The 18,834-nt window shown below is 50.2% G+C and overlaps 1 protein-coding gene across 4 annotated transcripts in view; it reads left to right on the top strand.

Moving 5' to 3' along the window:
• Window positions 1–18,834, top strand: part of KIAA1671 (KIAA1671 ortholog) — a 247,480-nt gene that overhangs the window by 85,456 nt on the left and 143,190 nt on the right. For all 4 annotated transcript variants that reach the window (XM_030815991.1, XM_030815993.1, XM_030815994.1 and 1 more), the window contains 2 exons: window positions 1,138–3,906; window positions 12,730–12,864. In XM_030815991.1, the coding sequence (XP_030671851.1) occupies window positions 1,138–3,906; window positions 12,730–12,864 (2,904 nt within the window). The remainder of the gene's footprint in view (window positions 1–1,137; window positions 3,907–12,729; window positions 12,865–18,834) is intronic.

Genomic DNA, 18,834 nt, shown 5'->3' on the forward strand with positions numbered 1-18,834 from the left:
AGAATCTTCTATCACCTCAAATGGAAACCTTGTGTCCTCATCTCCCATTCCCAGGCATCCACTAATCCACTTTCTGTCTCTATGGATTTACCTATGATGTGTGTATATATTTATATTTGTATATATGCTGTATATAGATGGAGTCTTATGTAGCTATTTGACTGGCTTCTTTCGCTTAGCATAGTATTTTCAAAATTCATCCACAATGTAGCATTAATCAGTATTTAATTCCTTTTATTTATTTTTTTTTAGACAGAGACTCGCTCTGTTGCCCAGGCTGGAGCGCAGTGGCATGACCTCAGCTCACTGCAGTCTCCGCCCTCCAGGTTCAAGCAATTCTCTTGCCTCAGCCTCCTGAGTAGCTGGGATTACAGCCGTGTGCCACCACACCCAGCTAGTATTTTTAGTAGAGACGGGGTTTCACCATGTTGACCAGGCTGGTCTCGAATTCCTGAGCTTAGGTGGTCCGCATGCTTTGGCCTCCCAAAGTGCCAGGATTACAGGTTTGAGCCACTGCACCTGGCCTTTAATTCCTTTTAAAAGATTTTTTTTTTTTTTTTGTATAGACGAGGTCTCACTATTTTGCCCAGGCTGGTCTCGGACTCCTGGACATAAGCGATCCTCCCATCTTGGCCTCCCAAAGTGCTGAGATGACAGGCGTGAGCCACCGCGCCTGGCCGGATCTGCCTCTTTCTATGGTAACAAATGCCTGTGCAGTAGTCCATCGTTTGGAGATAATCGAAATTTTGCCAATGCCTTTCCAGTGAGCATTCAGATTGCTTCTATGTTCTTTTGCTTGTACCAATGGTGCTGTCTCAACTTTCTTGTTTGTGTAGACTTGTGCATGTGGACAAAGTCCTGGGAGGAACTTGGCCGGATAAAAGGAAATGAGTATTTTAACATCAGGATAGATAAATTGCTTTGCCCAAAGTCAGGTTCATTTATGTTCTCTCCAACAGTATCTGAGTGTCCATTTCCCCACATCCTCACCCACAGTGGGTGTGTTCATTCTTTACAATTTTATAGTATTTCATTGTTTTAATTATACAAGCAGCCCTTTCAATTACTCCACTTTTTCCTTTCCATCTCAAATCCTTAAACACTGAGGTGTTTCTTTCTCTTTTTGTTTCTTTCCAGCAAAAGGAGGGGCACGGTTTGGATGGAGCATGCATCCCGAGAAGCCCCTGGAAGCCTGGGACACTCCGGGAGAAGTCCAGGCAGACAGAGCAGAAGGTTAGCTCTAACCAAGACCCCGACACCTGTCGTGGTGGAAGCTCAGTGGAGGCCCTGTGCCCTTCTGACGTCACTCCAGAGGATGACCGGAGCTTCCAGACTGTGTGGGCCACAGTGTTTGAGCACCACGTGGAGAGACACACAGTGGCTGACCAGTCGGGACGTTGTCTTTCCACCACACCCCCTGGTGACACGGCCGATGCCCGTGTCTCAGAACCCAGGCCGAGGCCTGAGATGGGCTCTTGGCTGGGCAGGGACCCACCAGACATGACAAAACTCAAGAAAGAGAACTCCAGAGGGTTTGACAATCCCGAGACAGAGAAATTGGGACCAACCACCCTTTTGAACGGTGAACTGAGACCATATCACACGCCTCTCCGGGACAAATACCCTTTGGCTGAAAACCGCAATAATAACACCTTCCTCAAACACTTGGAAAATCCTCCCACATCCCAGAGAATTGAGCCCAGATACGACATTGTGCATGCAGTGGGAGAGCGTGTGCACAGCGAGGCCATCTCACCGGCACCGGAGGAGAAAGCGGTCACGCTTCGCAGCCGCAGGTCTTGGCTCTCACTGAAGGACAGGCAGCTGTCCCAGGAGGTCACCCCTGCTGACCTGGAGTGTGGTTTGGAAGGTCAGGCAGGGTCCGTCCAAAGGGCCAGTTTGATTTGGGAAGCTCGAGGCATGCCTGAGGCTAGTGGGCCGAAGTTTGGGGGCAATTGCCCGTCGCCCAAATGGACAGACGGGGCAGTGGTGAGCTCACACAAAGCCACCGTGGTGGTCAGTGAAGAGCACTGTGCTCCCGGGGCCACCTCCATCAGGGCTATCAAGGCTGCCATCTGGGAAAGCCAGCATGAGGGGCCAGAGGGGGCCAGAAGCAAGCCAGGAGTCGGAGCAAGAGGCCCACCCCAGGGATGCCCCCTCGATCCTCCTTCCAGGGCTACGAATGGGCCTTCTGACTCCCACGCACGAACACATCCAGATGCATTTGCTGTGCAGAAAGGGCCCTTCGTTGTAGCTGCCAGGGAGGGTGACCCAGGGCCGGCCCAGGTGCCACAGCCTGCAGTCAGAATGCGGAAAGCCAGCCCCAGGGACCAGAGAATGGACAGATGGCGGCGGCGGACTTTACCCCCCAACGTGAAATTTGATACATTCAGTTCTCTCGTCCCAGAGGACTCTCTACATGTGGGGCACAGGCGAACAGATTATGTGAGCCCCACAGCCAGTGCCTTAAGAAAACCTCAACTATCCCACTACAGGGTGGAGACCCAGGAGGTAAACCCAGGCGCTTCACGGGACCAGACCTCCCCAGCAGTGAAGCAAGGGTCACCTGTGGAACCCAAGGCGACATTTTTTGCAGTCACCTATCAGATTCCCAATACTCAAAAGGCAAAGGGTGTGGTTCTGTCAGGAGCTGAAAGCTTGCTGGAACATTCTAGAAAAATCACTCCACCCTCATCTCCTCATTCTTTAACATCCACTTTGGTTTCTCTTGGTCATGAAGAGGCATTGGAGATGGCAGGCAGTAAAAACTGGACAAAGGGACGAGAGCATGAAAATGCAAGCATTTTAAAAACTCTGAAGCCACCAGACCGTCCATCATCTCTTGGGGCCAGGAGTCTGGACCCTTTCAATGGAAGAATCATTGATGTGGATGCCTTATGGAGTCATCGGGGATCAGAAGATGGCCCTCGTCCTCAAAACGATCGGAAGGAAAGTGCGAACAAGATGTCCCCCAGCGGTGGAGCTCCCCAAACCACCCCGACTCTGAGGAGTCGTCCAAAAGATCTCCCTGTGAGAAGGAAGACTGATGTGATCAGTGAGACGTTCCCAGGTAAAATCAGAGACGGCTACAGATCCAGTGTTCTTGACATTGATGCCCTGATGGCTGAGTACCAGGAGCTGTCGCTGAAAGTCCCTGGGGAGGCTCAGGAGAGGAGGAGGAGTCCCACCTCGGAGCCCAGTACGTTGCCTCGGGAGAGGCCTGTTCAGCCAGGTGGGCTGGAGCAGAGAAGGAGGAGCCTGAAGGAGATGACCGATACCGGGGGTCTCTGGAAACCGGCCAGCTCTGCCGAAATAAACCACAGTTTCACTCCTGGCTTAGGCAAGCAGCTGGCAGAGACCTCGGAGACAGCCATGGGCACCAAATCTAGCCCTCTCTTCTGGGCTCTGCCACCCTCGGCTCCTTCTGAAAAGTATCCAGGGGGCTCTCCTGTACCTGCGGATCCCAGGAAAAAAATGGGGTTCACTGAGGATGACAGAAAGGCCTTTGCCAGTAAACATCATGTTGCAAAGTGTCAGAATTACCCGGCTGAGTCAAAGCCCTCTGCTCGGGAGGATCCAGGCAGTGGGGTCAGAGTGTCACCCAAATCGCCCCCCACTGACCAGAAGAAAGGGACCCCAAGGAAATTCACCGGGCGGGGAGAGGAGGGCAGTGTGGCCCAGTGGAGTGACCACCCACGTGACTGTGGACGGGTGCTGCTGGATATCAAGAGGGCCTACTCAGAGAAGGGGCCCCCTGCCAACATCCGAGAGGGCCTGTCCATCATGCATGAAGCCAGAGAGAGGAGGCGAGAGCAGCCCAAAGGGAGGCCCAGCCTTACTGGAGAGAATTTGGAGGCCAAAATGGGACCCTGTTGGTGGGAGTCAGGGACTGGAGACAGTCACAAGGTAAGTACCAAGACTCTTTAATTTTGTCAAACATGGTTTTAAACATCTAGCCTAGGGGGCTGAAACTCAGATTTTGTGTGGCCCACATGGGTACATAAATGAGTGGAGTCAGGCTGGGTATGAGGCTCCAGGGAGGGGTGTGGATTGTGGCAAATGGAGAGCTCATGCCCTATCTGAACTGGACAACTGCTGCTTGGTCCTACCTGGTTCTTTTGTTTGTTTGTTTGAAACAAAGGGTCTTGCTTAGTTGTCCAGGCTGGAGTGCAGTGCCATGATCATGGCTCACTGCAGCCATAATCTCCTGGGCTCAAGCCATCCTCCTGCCTCAGCCTCCCAAATAGCTGGGATGACAGGCATGCACCACCATGCTTGGCTAATTTTTTATTTTTTGTAGAGACAGGGTTTTGCCGTGTTGCCCAGGCTGGTCTCAAACTCCTGGGCTCAAGTGATCCTCCCACCTCGGCCTCCCAAAGTGCTGGGATGACAGGCGTGTGCCACCACGCCTGGCCCAGGTGGTTCTTCATAGGCAGGAATGCTGACCTTGAGATGGCAAACCTCATTTATCAAGAGAATCTGACAATCTAGATTTTTACGTGTAATCCTCCCATTAGGAAATGAGGAGGACTTATTTTTAAAAATGCTGTTCAGCCCAAACAAGACTTGTCTGCTAGCCCCATGCAGCGCGTGGGCCACCTGTTTTACACTTCTGTCCTACAATGACAATAATGATAGATATCAATGGTAGCTTTATTGTGCTCCTGCTGTATAATAGCCTGTTGTATCCTGTTCATTATTATGTCCCCAGAATCCAGCATCATGCTTGACATACTGTGAATGTTCAAGAAATATTTGTTGGCTGGGCGCGGTGGCTCACGCTTGTAATCCCGGCACTTTGGGAGGCTGAGGGGGGCGGATCACGAGGTCAGGAGATTGAGACCACGGTGAAACCCCATCTCTACTAAAAAATACAAAAAATTAGCCGGGCGTGGTGGCGGGCGCCTGTAGTCCCAGCTACTTGGAGAGGCTGAGGCAGGAGAATGGCGTGAACCCGAGAGGCGGAGCTTGCAGTGAGCCGAGATTGCGCCACTGCACTCCAGCCTGGGCGACAGAGCGAGACTCCGTCTCAAAAAAAAAAAAAAGAAATATTTGTTGAATGAGTGAAGAAGTGATCTTACGTGGGATCATCATGGTTTTGGGTTCCAGCAGACCCTTAATTTTTTTTTTTTTTTTTTTTTTTTGAGACAGAGTCTCACACTGTCACCTGGGCTGGAATACAGTGGTGTGATCTTGGCTCACTGCAACCTCCACCTCCCGGGTTTAAGCGATTCTCCTGCCTCAGCCTCCCAAGTAGCTGGGATTACAGGAGCCCGCCACCATACCCGGCTAAGTTTTTGTATTTTTTTTTTTTTTTTTAGTAGAGACGAGGTTTCACTATTTTGGCCAGGCTAGTCTTGAACTCTGACCTCGTGATCCGCCCGCCTTGACCTCCCAAAGTGCTGGGATTACAGGTGTGAGCCACCGTGCCTGGCCTGTAAGCACTTTTTAAGGGGGTGATCCCAGGAAGAACCAGTAGGGGAGAGAAGACGTGAGGCAGGTGCTACAGGGGCCGTGGTGGGCCCCTGAGGCACATCTCACTGGGGACCCCTGGGAGGCAGCATGGAACACCTCTGAAGTTGTCGTGTCCAGGGGTCAAGGGACCTGGAGTATGTATTTTCCAATCCCTCTGTCCTTGCCTGAGGCTGTTTGTGGGGTCATGAACATTCAGACTTTTCCATCCTGGCTGGCACCATGCTCAGCAGAAGAAAGAGGAAGGGATCACTTTAATTACAAGCACACCCTTTTGGGGGTACATAAGCAGAATAGCTGTGAAGAAACCCTCACCCAAATAAGCCACTTTGTTTCTAACACACAAATTCAAATCTACCCAAATATCTATCAGTGAGGCTCTAGGGTGTTGGCAGAGGGCCCCTTCTCTTGATCTTTGGCATATACTTGAGTGTTGGGCAGAGTGCTGACACTACCTACTGCTGTGTGATCATCTTCCTGTACAGATGGGGGGAAAAATAACAGAGGCTCAGAGTGGTGAAATAACTTGTCCTAGGTCACACAGCAGTAAGTGACAAAACTGGTATTTGAACCCAAATCTGGCGTATTACCCAAGTGGGCCATATTCTAGGAGACCATTCTGGTGAAGAACCATGAAGGTGGGGAAGAAATCTGAGGCGCAAGGACCACCCTTTGGAAGCTTCTGATCTCTGTGGGGAGATGGGCCATTGTGATCCAAGACTGGGGAGTGATGGGGTGCAGAGGGAGGCACTGGAGAGGAGGCCCAAGGTGTCCTGGAGGAGTTGGTGGTCTCAGCCCAAGCTTGAGGGATGGCCATGCTTTTGGGTGGGCTGATGAGGGGAGGTGAGGGCATTCTCAGCAGGGCACAGCATGGATAAAGGTTTGGAGGTGGGAAGAGCATAGGTTGTTGTGGGGGACATGTGGAAACTGACTTAGCACCGCCCTGTGTGACATGGCATCAGCAAATCAGGCTGCAGATTCCGCCTTTTCCACTTGCAGCTGAGTGATGCAGGGCAAAACCTTTCACCTCCCTGCACCTGAGTTTTCTTATCTGTAAAAGGGACTAGGCGGCCAGTCTGGAAGTGGATGCTGCAGAAAGGAAACACTGGGATACAGTCAGTAACGATCATGCGGTGAGGATTTGCCTCCAGTTAAGAGTGGGTAAGTGATGGAGTCAGGCTTTGAACCCATGTCTGTTCCCAAGAGGCCAAGCTCTCCAACCACCATGTTCAGGATCACGCAGACTTGGCATCTGAATCTCCATGCTGCTACTTGCCTGCTGTGTGTAAAGCAGCCTGTTGGCCTCTCCTGGCCTCAGTTGCCATGCCAGAGTTAACAGGGATTCCTGCCCCAAAGCACTGTTATTAGACTGAATTGAAATAAAGCACCGAACTTGGGCCATCCCCGTGTGCTTCCTGAGGAGGGTTTCACTTGTCCCTACCCGCAGGCTGATATTGTGGCAACAGTGGAAGAAGGAAGAGGCTGAGGAAATGCGACACTTTATCTGTTTGCCAGCACCTTGCTCAGGGCTCCCCGGTGGTGGGGGAGTCGGGATGTTGTGGAGGGGGAATCCTGGGCTCAGCTCTGTCCCGCAGCCCAGCCTTGGATGCCTGCCCGGAGCACGCAGGCCCCAGCAGTGCTGGTTGTCAGGGGATCTGTTTTCTCACCAAGGGATTGGGAAGCCTTGGACCAGCTTCCCGTTTCTCTCTTGTCTCCTGCGGAAAGATCTTTAGTTCTTTGATCTTAAAAAAAAAATAAAAACACACCAATACAGAAGGAAAAAATGTTGGTTGTTAAAATTTCAAACCTTACAGGGGTGTAGAAAATAAAAGATGAGTGTTCCCCCAGAGGCAGCCACCATTACAGTTGTTTATGTCCTTTTGGACTTTCCTATATTGACAGTCACTTATCAATCATATATATGCATAATTGTCATGCTTTTCATATTGCAATAGTAGCGAATGCTTGCGTAAAATTTGAAATACTGGCTGGGCACGGTGGCTCATGCCTGTAATCCCAGCACTTTGGGAGGCCGAGGTGGGCGGATCACGAGGTCAGGAGATCGAGACCATCCTGGCTAACACGGTGAAACCCCGTCTCTACTAAAAATACAAAAAAATTAGCCAGGCGTGGTGGCGGGTGCCTGTAGTCCCAGCTACTCAGGAGGCTGAGGCAGGAGAATGGCATGAACCCAGGAGGCGGAGCTTTCAGTGAGCCGAGATCGCGCCACTGCACTCCAGCCTGGGCGACAGAGCGAGACTCCGTCTCAAAAAAAAAAAAAAAAATTTGAAATACTATAGAAAAATGGTGTAGAGAGAAAATACCCTTTAAATATTGAGCGTGGTGCATAAACTGGGGAACACCCCTCTAGGCCCATTAGTGGTTTATAACTGAGGGCAATTTTGCCCCTGGGGCACATTTGGCAGTGTCTGGAGACACATTTTGTTGTCACACCTTGGGAAGAGGTTGCTATTAGCGTCTCGTGGGTAGAAGCCAAGCATGCTGCCCAACATCCTACAAGGCACAGGACAGCCCCCACTGCAAAGAATGGTCCAGCCCCAAGTGTTTGCAGTTTGTAGGTTGAGGAACCCTGGTCTGGACACAGACATAGATATAGGTAAATGCATAGACTTACATATAGGTAAATACATAAGCTTTCTATGGAAAACTACAACAGTCTAGAGATAATCTGTGGCTTACTTTTTTTTTTGAGATGGAGTTTTGCTCTTGTGGCCCAGGCTGGAGTGCAGTGGCACGATCTTGGCTCACTGCAACCCGTGCCTCCTGGGTTCAAGTGATTCTCCTGCCTCAGCCTCCTGAGTAGCTGGGACTACAGGTGCGCACCACCATGCCTGGCTAATTTTTTGTATTTTTAGTAGAGATGGGGTTTCACCATGTTGACCAGGCTGGTTTTGAACTCCTGGCCTCAAGCAATCTACCTGTCTTGGCCTCCCAAACTGCTAGGATTACAGGCGTGAGCCACCACACCCGGCCTCCCCTTCCTCTTTTTAATGGTTGCTGAGTATTGTATTATGTGACTGAGCCCAATCTGTTTTCACCTAGACCCTCATTGATGGGGATTTGGGTGGATTTGAATTTTTGTGTGTGTTAGAAACAGGGTTGCACCGGGTGCAGTGGCTCACATCTGTAATCCCAACGCTTTGGGAGGCCGAGGCTGGCGGATCACTTGAGCTCAGGAGTTCAAGACCAGCCTGGCCAACATGGTGAAACTCCATCTCTACTAAAAATACAAAAAGCCGGGCGTGGTGGCGGGTGCCTGTAGTCCCAGCTACTCAGGAGGCTGAGGCAGGAGAATCGTTTGAACCCAGGAAGCGGAGATTGTAGTGAGCCGAGATCGTGCCACTGCACTCCAGCTTGGGTAACAGAGCGAGACTCTGTCTCAAGAAAAAAAACAAAAAAAAAAAAGAAACAAGATTGCTTTCTTGGGTGAGGGTTTCTTGATTTCCAGCCCAAAAGGGTGTGATCGTAATTAAAGTGATCCCTTCCTCTCTCCATCCCTTCCTCTCTTTTTCTCTGTTCTTCACTTAACAAACACTTATAGAAACTGTTTCCCAGACCCAACAGTATTTCATTTATTTAAATTATTTATTTTAGTTTTAAGAGAGAGACAATTTCACATGGCTCCACTCCAAGAATACTTAAAAAAAATTCCCCTGATACCTGCCATGCTTACATTTCTTCCACCCGGTAATCACTTTTATTCCTTTTTTTTAATTCCTTTTTTTTCTTTTGAGGCTTCTCTATGAAAATACAAGCACATAGAAATACATATTTTTATTTTTGCTTCACTTTTCCATAATAAACAGCATTTTCTCTAAGTGGTTGAAACTTTGGTTGCCTATGGGAGTAACACAGGGAATCCTAAAAGATATCAATGACTGGGCCTCTCTCCAGGTCAGTTAGGTCAGAATCTCTGGGGTAGCACCTGCCTTTGTTAGTTATGAAAGCTCCCCAGGGGAATCTTGGGTTGAGGATCTCTGCTGAACCCACAGATTTTCCACCTTTCTGTTTTTTTTGTTGTTGTTGTTTTTTTTTTTTTTTTTTTTTTTGAGACGGAGTCTCGCTCTGTCCCCCAGGCTGGAGTGTGGTGGCGCGATCTCGGCTCACTGCAAGCTCCACCTCCCGGGTTCACGCCATTCTCCTGCCTCAGCCTCCCGAGTAGCTGGGACTACAGGCGCCCGCCAACACGCCCGGCTAATTTTTTGTATTTTTATTTTATTTATTTATTTTTTTTTGAGACAGAGTCTCGCTCTGTCACCCAGGCTGGAGTGCAGTGGCGCAATCTCGGCTCACTGCAAGCTCCGCCTCCCGGGTTCACGCCATTCTCCTGCCTCAGCCTCTCCGAGTAGCTGGGACTACAGGCGCCCGCCACCACGCCCGGCTAATTTTTTGTATTTTTAGTAGAGACGGGGTTTCACCGTGGTCTCGATCTCCTGACCTCGTGATCCGCCCGCTTCGGCCTCTCAAAGTGCTGGGATTACAAGCGTGAGCCACCGCGCCCGGCCATTTTTTGTATTTTTAGTAGAGACGGGGTTTCACCGTGTTAGCCAGGATGGTCTCGATCTCCTGACCTTGTGATCCGCCCGCCTCGGCCTCCCAAAGTGCTGGGATTACAGGCTTGAGCCACCGCGCCCGGCCTCTGTTTTTCATATAATGTGTCTTGAGAGTTTTATTTTTTTTTTGAACCAGGGTCTCACTCTGTCACCCAGGCTGGAGTGTAGTAGCGAGATCATGGCTCACTGTGGCCTCAACCTCCTGGACTCGAGCAGTCCTCCCACCTCAGCCTCCTAAGCAGCTGAGACTACAAGCACATGCCACCACACCTGGCTAATTTTTTTTCTTTTCTTTTTTTTTTTTTTTGAGACGGAGTCTTGCTCTGTTGCCCAGGCTGGAGTGCAGTGGCGTGATCTCAGCTCACTGCAGCCTCCACCCCCTGGATTCAAGCAATTCACCTGCCTCAGCCTCCCGAGTTGCAAGGATTACAGGCATGTGCCACCTTGCCCAGCTGATTTTTGTATCTTTAGTAGAAACGGGATTTCACCGTGTTGCCCAGGCTGGTCTTGAACTCCTGACCTCAAGTAATCAACCTGCCTTGGCCTCCCAAAGTGCTAGGATTACAGGTGTGAGTCCCCACCACCATGCCCGGCCTCTTTTCCTTTTTTTTTTTTTTTTTTTTTTTTTTTGAGATGGATGGAGTCTCACTCTATTGACCAGGCTGGAGTGCAGTGGCATGATCTCGGCTCACTGCAACCTCCACCTCCCGGATTCAAGCAATTCTCCTGCCTCAGCATTCCAAGTAGCTGGGGTTACAGGTGCCCACCACCATGCCCGGCTAATTTTTGTATTTTTAGTAGAGACGGAATTTTCGCCATGTTGGCCAGGCTGGTCTCAAACTCCTGACCTCAGGTGATCCACCTGCGTCGGCCTCCCAAAGTGCTGGGATTACAGACGTGAGCTACTGCGTCTGGCCTTCTTTTTTTTTTTTTTTTTTTTTTTTGAGACGGAGTCTCACTCTGTCACCCAGGCTGGAGTGCAGTGGCGCGATCTTGGCTCACTGCAAGCTCCGCCTCCCGGGTTCACGCCATTCTTCTGCCTCAACCTCCTGAGTAACTGGGACTACAGGCGCCCGCCACCATGCCCAGCTAATTTTTTGTATTTTTTTAGTAGAGACGGGGTTTCACCATGTTAGCCAGGATGGTCTCAATCTCATGACCTCGTGATCTGCCTGCCTGGGCCTTCCAAAGTGCTGGGATTACAGGCTTGAGCCACCACGCCCAGCCTGGCCTTCCCTTTCTTGATGGTACAAAAGCATAAAAGTTTTTAATTTGGAAGAAGTCTATTTTATTTATCGTTCTTTTGTTGTTTATGCCTTTCGTATCATATTTAAGAAACCACTGCCTAAGCCTAGGTCTTGAAGATTTACACCTGTATTTCCTTCTAAGAGTTTCCTAGCTTTAGCTCTTACATTTAGGTCTTTGATCTATTTCAAGTTGATTTTGGCATATAGGATGTCAGATTTGCAGCATGTTTTGCAGGTAGAGTCTCAGCTTTGCTGATGGGGTGGAGAAAGGTGGGAGAGAATGGGGAGGAGAATGGAGGGCAACCCGAGGGTCTTGGCCTCCCCAGCTGGGGGATGGATGGGCAAGGTGGGGGAGGAGCAACTGTGGAGAGATGGAATCAAGAGGCATGTTTTGAGCACGTGGATCTGAGATGAGTGCGAGCTTCCAAGAGATGTTGAGTGAGCAGTGGGATCTCCGAGTCTGGAGTTCCAGCACTGAGAAACAGAATTGGCAGGCATCTGGGTGTAGATGGGATTTATTTAAAGCCATGGGGGGCGTGAAGAGAGATCCCAGAGGGAATGATGTAGCAAAAGGAGAAAAGGCTCTGCGGCTGGCCTGGGACATGTGGGGACACTGATCAAAAAGAGCCAGGGGGTTAGGAGGAAAACCAGAGGGTCTCTGAAGGCATCCAGAAAAGAGGCTATGAGGGAAGGGATTAGAAATCCAGTCTTCCTCTTCCTGGTGCTATGTGTTCTTAAGCAGGTCCCTCCCATCTCTGGGCCTTTGTTTCCTTGTCCACGCAGGGAGAGTGTGAAGCGTATAAAATATGCATCCGGGAGTCCTGGCCTGTGAATGTTTCCCCTATATATAACTAAGTGGAAAAACACAGCAGGATTCTAAGTAGATGTACTGGAGGTGCTGTGCTGTTCACGCACCGTTTCTCTGTATCTGCATGTGTGTTTGGGTGCATAAAGAGATGATTAAAATAAGGTCACCAAGAATGACCACTGGCAGTAATGAGGCCGGCCAGCATTTATGGAGGGCTCCCCAGGTGCCAGGGATGGAGGAGGCTAGGGTAAGCCAAGCCAGGTGCCCAGGACTTGTGTACGTCTGCCACCTGGTGGCTATACTGCGTCATGTACATTCCATGTGCTGTTCCTTAGCCCCTAGAAGCTGGATGCTGTTATCATGGGGTTCCTTTCCCAGATAGTTGAGGCTCAGAGAGGTTGAGGCACCCACCTGAGGTCACACAGTTATTAAATGGCTGAGGCTGGACCACTTGAACCCAGAGCTACCGCCTTACACGTTACCTCTGATCATTAAGGTGGGGGATTTCTGGGGGTTTAATTTTCTTCTTTGCCCTTTTTGGTACAGAATGGACTCTTGGCATAATATATTTTTTCCTGTAAATGAGAAGGCTCCCAGTAAAGTCCTTTTCTTATGCTCTGTGTCTCAGGTGCTGCCACGGGACCTGGAGAAGGAAGATGCCCCCCAGGAGAAGGAGCGACCGCTCCAGCAGGTGTCCCCTGTGGCTTCGGTTCCCCGGAGAAGCCACAGCTTCTGCAAGGACAGGAGGAGCGGGCCCTTTGTGGTGAGTGATGCCACGTGGCTGGAGAGGATTGCACAGGGGTGCTGGTTGCTGGACACTGCTGTGAATGTGGTTGTTGGAGCATCTGGACGGCCCAGGGCCCTGACGGGGTTGAGGGTAGCAGGCAACTGTCCAGGAATGTGGTGTCACCTGACAAGCTGTGTCGTGGTTCTTGATGTGGAGGGTGTTTGGTGGCTCTGCTGGGGAAACCGTCTTCCTCTTGAGTTTCCAGCCCAGCACTACCTGGCGTGGAGTGGTTAAGGGAACATAGACTGGTGTTGGAAAGTCCTGGGTTCAAATCCCAGCACAGTCTCCTGTCAACCTCTTTGAGATTTTGAGCAATTTAATTTCGCTGCACTTCAGTTTCTTTACTTGGAAAACAGGATCTTGATTCCTGTTTCTCTAGCTCTGTTGCGAGGATGAAATAAAAGTGTGTGTGGGGCCCAGCACGTCATAACACACTTAGGAACTGACAGTCATGGTGATAACAGGAGGCAGCAGAAAGCTGGTTCCAGAGCCAGATTGCCTGGGTTCAAGTCCCGGATCTGCATACATTCACGTGTGACCTTGGGCTGGCTCTGGCTTCAGTTTCCTCATCTGTAGAATGGGGATAATAATAGTATCTACTTTACAGGGCTGATGTGGGGCTCCGAAGAGAGAATGCATGAAGTGCTTAGCATGCTTCTGGGTACATAGCAAACAATAAGCATCATCGTCACAATTATTACTGTTGCTGTTACTGGTACGACTGTCCTTGTTTTCAAGTCTCCCTCTGGCTCTTGCTTATCTCTGTGTCCTTGTGCCCTCTTCCCCCTCATCCTGTTTCCTTACTTGTGAAAGGACGTGAGTACACACTGAGCAGGCCCCGGGGGCAGCTGCCCCCTCCAGAGCCTCAGTGTGCCCACATGGGTTCCAGGGCTTTGCCACCTCCAATGAGTTTCTTTTCGGACTTTAGTTCCATACTGTTTGAAGTTTTGCACTTGCTCATGAAGCCCCTTTCCAGCCCAGGTCCTATACAGGGGCATCGAAGACAGGGCTCCTAAGGCAGCGACACTTCTGCCCACAAAGGCCTCTTTGGTTGCTCGGCTCCGTAAGCTTCAGGGAGACCTGGGCCTGGTCTCACGTTTTGGAGACATACGATTTTGCACTGAACCTCCATTGAGAGTCCATCCCTTCCAGTTTTATGGCCACAGGCAAGAAACTTTGCTTTCCTGAACCTCAGTTTCCATTTCTGTAAAATGGGGGTGAAGAAGATACCCTGGCATGGTTCGTGCTAGGAGTGATGCAGAATAGCCACAACGTGAGCCCGACTGTGGGGCTGGGGGAGATGGGCCGGGGAGGAACTCAGATCCCAGCTAGGTGTTTAGTGAGCAGCCCAGGAATTTTCCTCGAGGATCCAGATCCTAGCCAAAGATTCACACACATTTGAAACCTGCCTGGATTTTTTGATAAACATTCCCTTCCATTGATTTCTTTCTCAGCCATTTCTCCAGTCCCTCTCAGATAGCTCTGACATAGCTTATCTGATTGTACTTGAGCTTGTGTGTGTGTGTGTGTGTGTGTGTGTGTGTGTGTGTGTGTGTGTAGACAAAGGTGATGGGGAGAGAAGCATTTTAAACCTGTCTTTTTAGAGTCTCTGCTTGCTAGCATCCTCCTTGGCCGTCCGGCTCCTCCTCTTTCACTCTCTGTCATTGAAGAGCTTTTGTCCTTGGAGTCCTCGGGCAGCTTGCCTTGGCTCTTTCCTTCTGGCCTCTGAGGCCCCTGCCCCACTCTTGCCTGCTTGATTTCCTCTCCTCCAGAGGTGGGTGGGTGGAGGGACTTAGCGGGAACCAGAGAGTGCTGGGGCCTCAGACCTCATTTCCCTGCTTTTGGGACTCATACCTGCAATTCTGGGGAGTGGCCACAAGGAGGAGGTGGTGTTCAGCTGCTATCCTGGTGCCTCCAACAGCCCATCCCAGAGGGACATTTTAGTATTGGGCTCTGGAGGCTGAAAGAAGTGGCTTTAAGTTCCAACTCTGCCACAGTGTGACCTTGGGCAAGTGACTTCATGGACCTCACTAAATATCAGTTTTTTCTTCTGTAAGATAAGGATAGTTCTCTATGACCTCAAGAGTATATTTATGAGTAGTAAATGAGATCACCCAGCACACAGTAAATTCTCATTGTCTCAACTGCAGTGGTAACTTTTCCTTCTTTCTCCCTCTTCCCTTCCTCCTTTCCTGATCCTTTTCATCTCTTCTACTTTCCCTTCCCTTTCTCCTCCTCCTCCCCTTCCTCTCCTCTCCTTTTTTTCTCACCTGTCCAATTCTCTTTTTATAAAAGGGGAAAGTGAAGCCAGGAGAGAGGACCTGACTTAACCAGGGTGACCCAGCAGAGGAGAGCTGGGGTCCTGAGCCCCTGGTGGCTGTCCCTGCTCCTCTGGAAATTTGTCATACATGCATTTTGTGTCTCATGAGGTGTTTGAAGGGATTCACTGTGTCTGCTATGATTCCCATCACTGCTTTGATGAATGACTTTGTGCTGTTATTTTCCCATTTAAGTTCATGTTCATCTTCATTTTTTGAGCCTCTCAGGCCTTGCCAATTCCTACTTCAGTCTCATATTAGAGACCATGAATCCTATTTTGCAGAGCAGGAAAGTGAGGCTCAGAGTGGTTCAGCCCCTTGCCCAAGTCCACACAGTTAGCAGCTGGGGGAGCTGGAATGGAAACGGGGCCTATCTCGCTCCAGCCTTGGCCCCAGGCCCTTCCCGCCATGGGGCCTGTGCTTTTGGCCTATGGCCAACCCCTGCCAGGCCCTGCCAGCTCCTCTCTCCCCTGGGCCTGCAGCACTCCGTGCATTAGCTACATGAGGAAACAAGACACCCTGAGCCCTGGGACTCCTCCTGGAGCTGAGAATGTGATATTTGCTCAGCCCGGGGTTGGCCATCAGCTGCTGTGTTCCTGCTGTCTTGCAGAGGGTGCCTGGGACCTACCAGGCCAATGCCCTGCTGATTTGCATAGCCCTGCCCACGGTTGCTGAACTAGAGACCCTGCCACTTGCTAGAGGCCTTGAGCAAGTGAGTTTACCACTCGGGGCCTCACTTTTCCTCCTCTATAAAGTGGATAGTGATAGCAATAACAAAGCCTAACACTATCCTTACATGTCGCGTAGATACTGCTATTATTTCCACTTCACAGATGGGCAAACTGAGGCTCAGAGCCATTAAGTGTCTCTTCCAAGTTCTGGGTCTGCCAGTCCATGCTCTTAAGTGTCTGCTGAACTTTCCACTCGTCTTATATGGTAGCCCAGTGGGAGGACAGAGCCCAAATGAGATGATGCTTACAAAGCTCTTAGCACAGTGCCTGACACCGAGAAATGGCTTCTTAAATTATAGCAGCTATTATTATTATTAATATTTGAGATGGAGTCTTGCTCTGCCACCCAGGCTGGAGTGCAGTGGCACAATCTCAATTCATTGCAGCCTCCGCCTCCCGGGTTCAAGTGATTCTCGTGCCTCAGCCTCCTGAGTAGCTGGGACTACAGGCGTGCACCACCACACCAGGCTAATTTTTGTATTTTTAGTAGAGATAGGTTTTGCCATGTTTGCCAGGCTGGTCTCAAACACCTGACCTCAAGTTTTCCTCCAGCCTTGGTTTCCCAAAGTGCTGAGATGACAGGCATGAGCCACCGCACCCGGCTTATTATTATTTTACTGCTATTTGCTGCCAGGTTTTTTTTCTATGCTCTCCTGAAGAGCTGATGAGAAAGACAAACATCTACAGCCTTAGAAGTTTTTCTGCAGTTGAGGAGACAGGCCCAGTGTAGGGAAGTGTCTTGTGTATGGTCCTGTGGCCTCCAGAGGCAGAGCTGGGGCTGGAGTTCGTCTTTGTGACTCCTTGGCCAGTGCTCTCTGTTTCTCCCCATCTCCCTTGTTCCTTTCAGGGTTCCCCTCAGGACCTCGAGTCCACGTGGCGAATCCAAGTCCTGTATCAGGCTTCCTCCCTCTCCTCTTTTCCCCAGGAAGTGAGCTTTGGTCTGCATTTTTGCAGGAACCATAAAACACAGTGACTCAGTTGTGGACCGTGACCTTGAGTCACAGTTTACCCTGGAGGCCCATCTTGTGACGATGAAGTCAGAGATTCATCAGCTGGGAGGCTTCCCTGCAATGGGCCAGTGAGAGGGCCTCTGGTAGTCTCTAGAATTTTCTCCCAATCCCCCAAACCTGTTGGTCAGCGTATGCTGGCTCATTTAGTCTTGAGTTTATTTCTTTTTGGGCCTACTATGCGCCAGGCCCTGCATGACGGGGCCTGGAGATTTTCTCCGTCAGCCTCCTGGAGTTCACAGCCCAGGGGTCTGAAAATGACCTGGGAGGGTCCAGTTAGGTGCAGGAAGTAGGAGGGGAGACATTTGGGACTGAGAACTCACACAGGCAAAGGGGGCTGCTTGGGGGACCAGTTGGGCTGAGGTAGAGTGTTTAGGGATTTTGGTTCTTTTTTTGACAAATATTTGTCTGCATGTGGCAAGTGCTATGCTGGGCAGTGGGCTACAGTTATGACTAAGGCACAGACAATCAAGAAGGTAGGTAAATAGGCCGGGCGCAGTGGCTCACGCCTGTAATTCCAGCAGTTGGGGAGGCCTAGGCAGGCAATTTGCCTGAGCTCAGGAGTTTGAGACCAGCCTGGGCAACATGGTGAAACCCTGTTTCTACTAAAATACAAAAAAAAAAAGAATTAGACTGGCGTGGTATTGCGTGCCTGTAATCCCAGCTACTCAGGAAGCTGAGGCAGGAGAATCACTGAAGCTAGAAGCAGGAGAATCACTTGATCCCAGCTACTCAGGAGGCTGAGGCAGAACAATCGCTTGAACTCGGGAGGCGGAGGTTGTAGTGAGCTGAGTTTGCACCACTGCACTCCAGCCTGGATAACAGAGTGAGACTCCATCTCAAAAAAACAGAAGGTAGGTAAATAATTGCAGTGGATTCTAATAGCTACTTTTCTTTTTTTTTTCTCAAACAACAGAAATTTACTTTCTCACAGATACACAGGCTAGAAGTCCAAGATGAAGGAGCTGGCAAGGCTGGCTTCTAATGAGGCTCCTCTCCGTGGCTGACAGCTGTGTCCTTCCTTTGTCTTTGCGTAGCCTCTTCTGTGTATGCAGGGTGGGAGGTGGGGGTAGGTAGATGTCTCTGGTCTCGCTTCCTCTTCATTTGCCAGTTTATTACAAAAGATAAGCTGTAGAAGTAGAGATGCGAAGGGCGAGGTATGGGGGAGGGAGCGCAGAGCTTCCATGCCCTCCCTGGGCACTCCACCCTCCAGGAACCTCCCCGTGTTCAGGTATCCGGAAGCTGCCTAATAGCTACTGTTTATTGAACATTTACTATATGCCAGGCATCATGTCATGTGCTTTAATTTAAATTTGTGTAAAGTCTCCCTGGAGGAGGGAGGGGGTGTCTCCACTTGGGGAGGGCTAGCTGAGAAGCAGGAGTTGGAGACCAAAGAGTCTGAGTTCTAAGTCTTGAAGGCTGAGCAGGTGTTTGCCAGGTAACTATGGTCTAGGGAACAGTGGTTTGCCCCTGATGGAGGGAACAGCATGGGCAGAGGTTTAGAGGCGTGAAATTGTGCTCTATACAATGGATGTCATCTGGGGTCCTTTAAACTTGACTTCCACGTGACCTTCCTGGACACACGCAGTGTTTGGTTTAATGCTGAGCTCAGACTTTCCCACATCTCTCACTGGTGAAACTGTGGCCCTTTGCTTCTGAGGATGGTGCTGTGTCATCGTCATGCCGGCACAGGATCTGCCAGGGCAAAGGTTGGGAGGTTTGAGAGCATTTGGACCTGATGACTTTGTTATTAAGACTAGAAAAAGGAGGGGATTCTGCTGACAGCAGTGGTAGTCCTTGTGAATGTAATCAACTTGAAATAATTGGGAACTTGTGAGGTGCCCTCCCCCCCACCCCACAACGTATCCTGGATGCTAGTTAGAGATTCCC

Source organism: Nomascus leucogenys, chromosome 7b, assembly GCF_006542625.1.
Source record: "Nomascus leucogenys isolate Asia chromosome 7b, Asia_NLE_v1, whole genome shotgun sequence".
In the NCBI taxonomy this organism is placed as follows: domain Eukaryota; kingdom Metazoa; phylum Chordata; class Mammalia; order Primates; family Hylobatidae; genus Nomascus; species Nomascus leucogenys.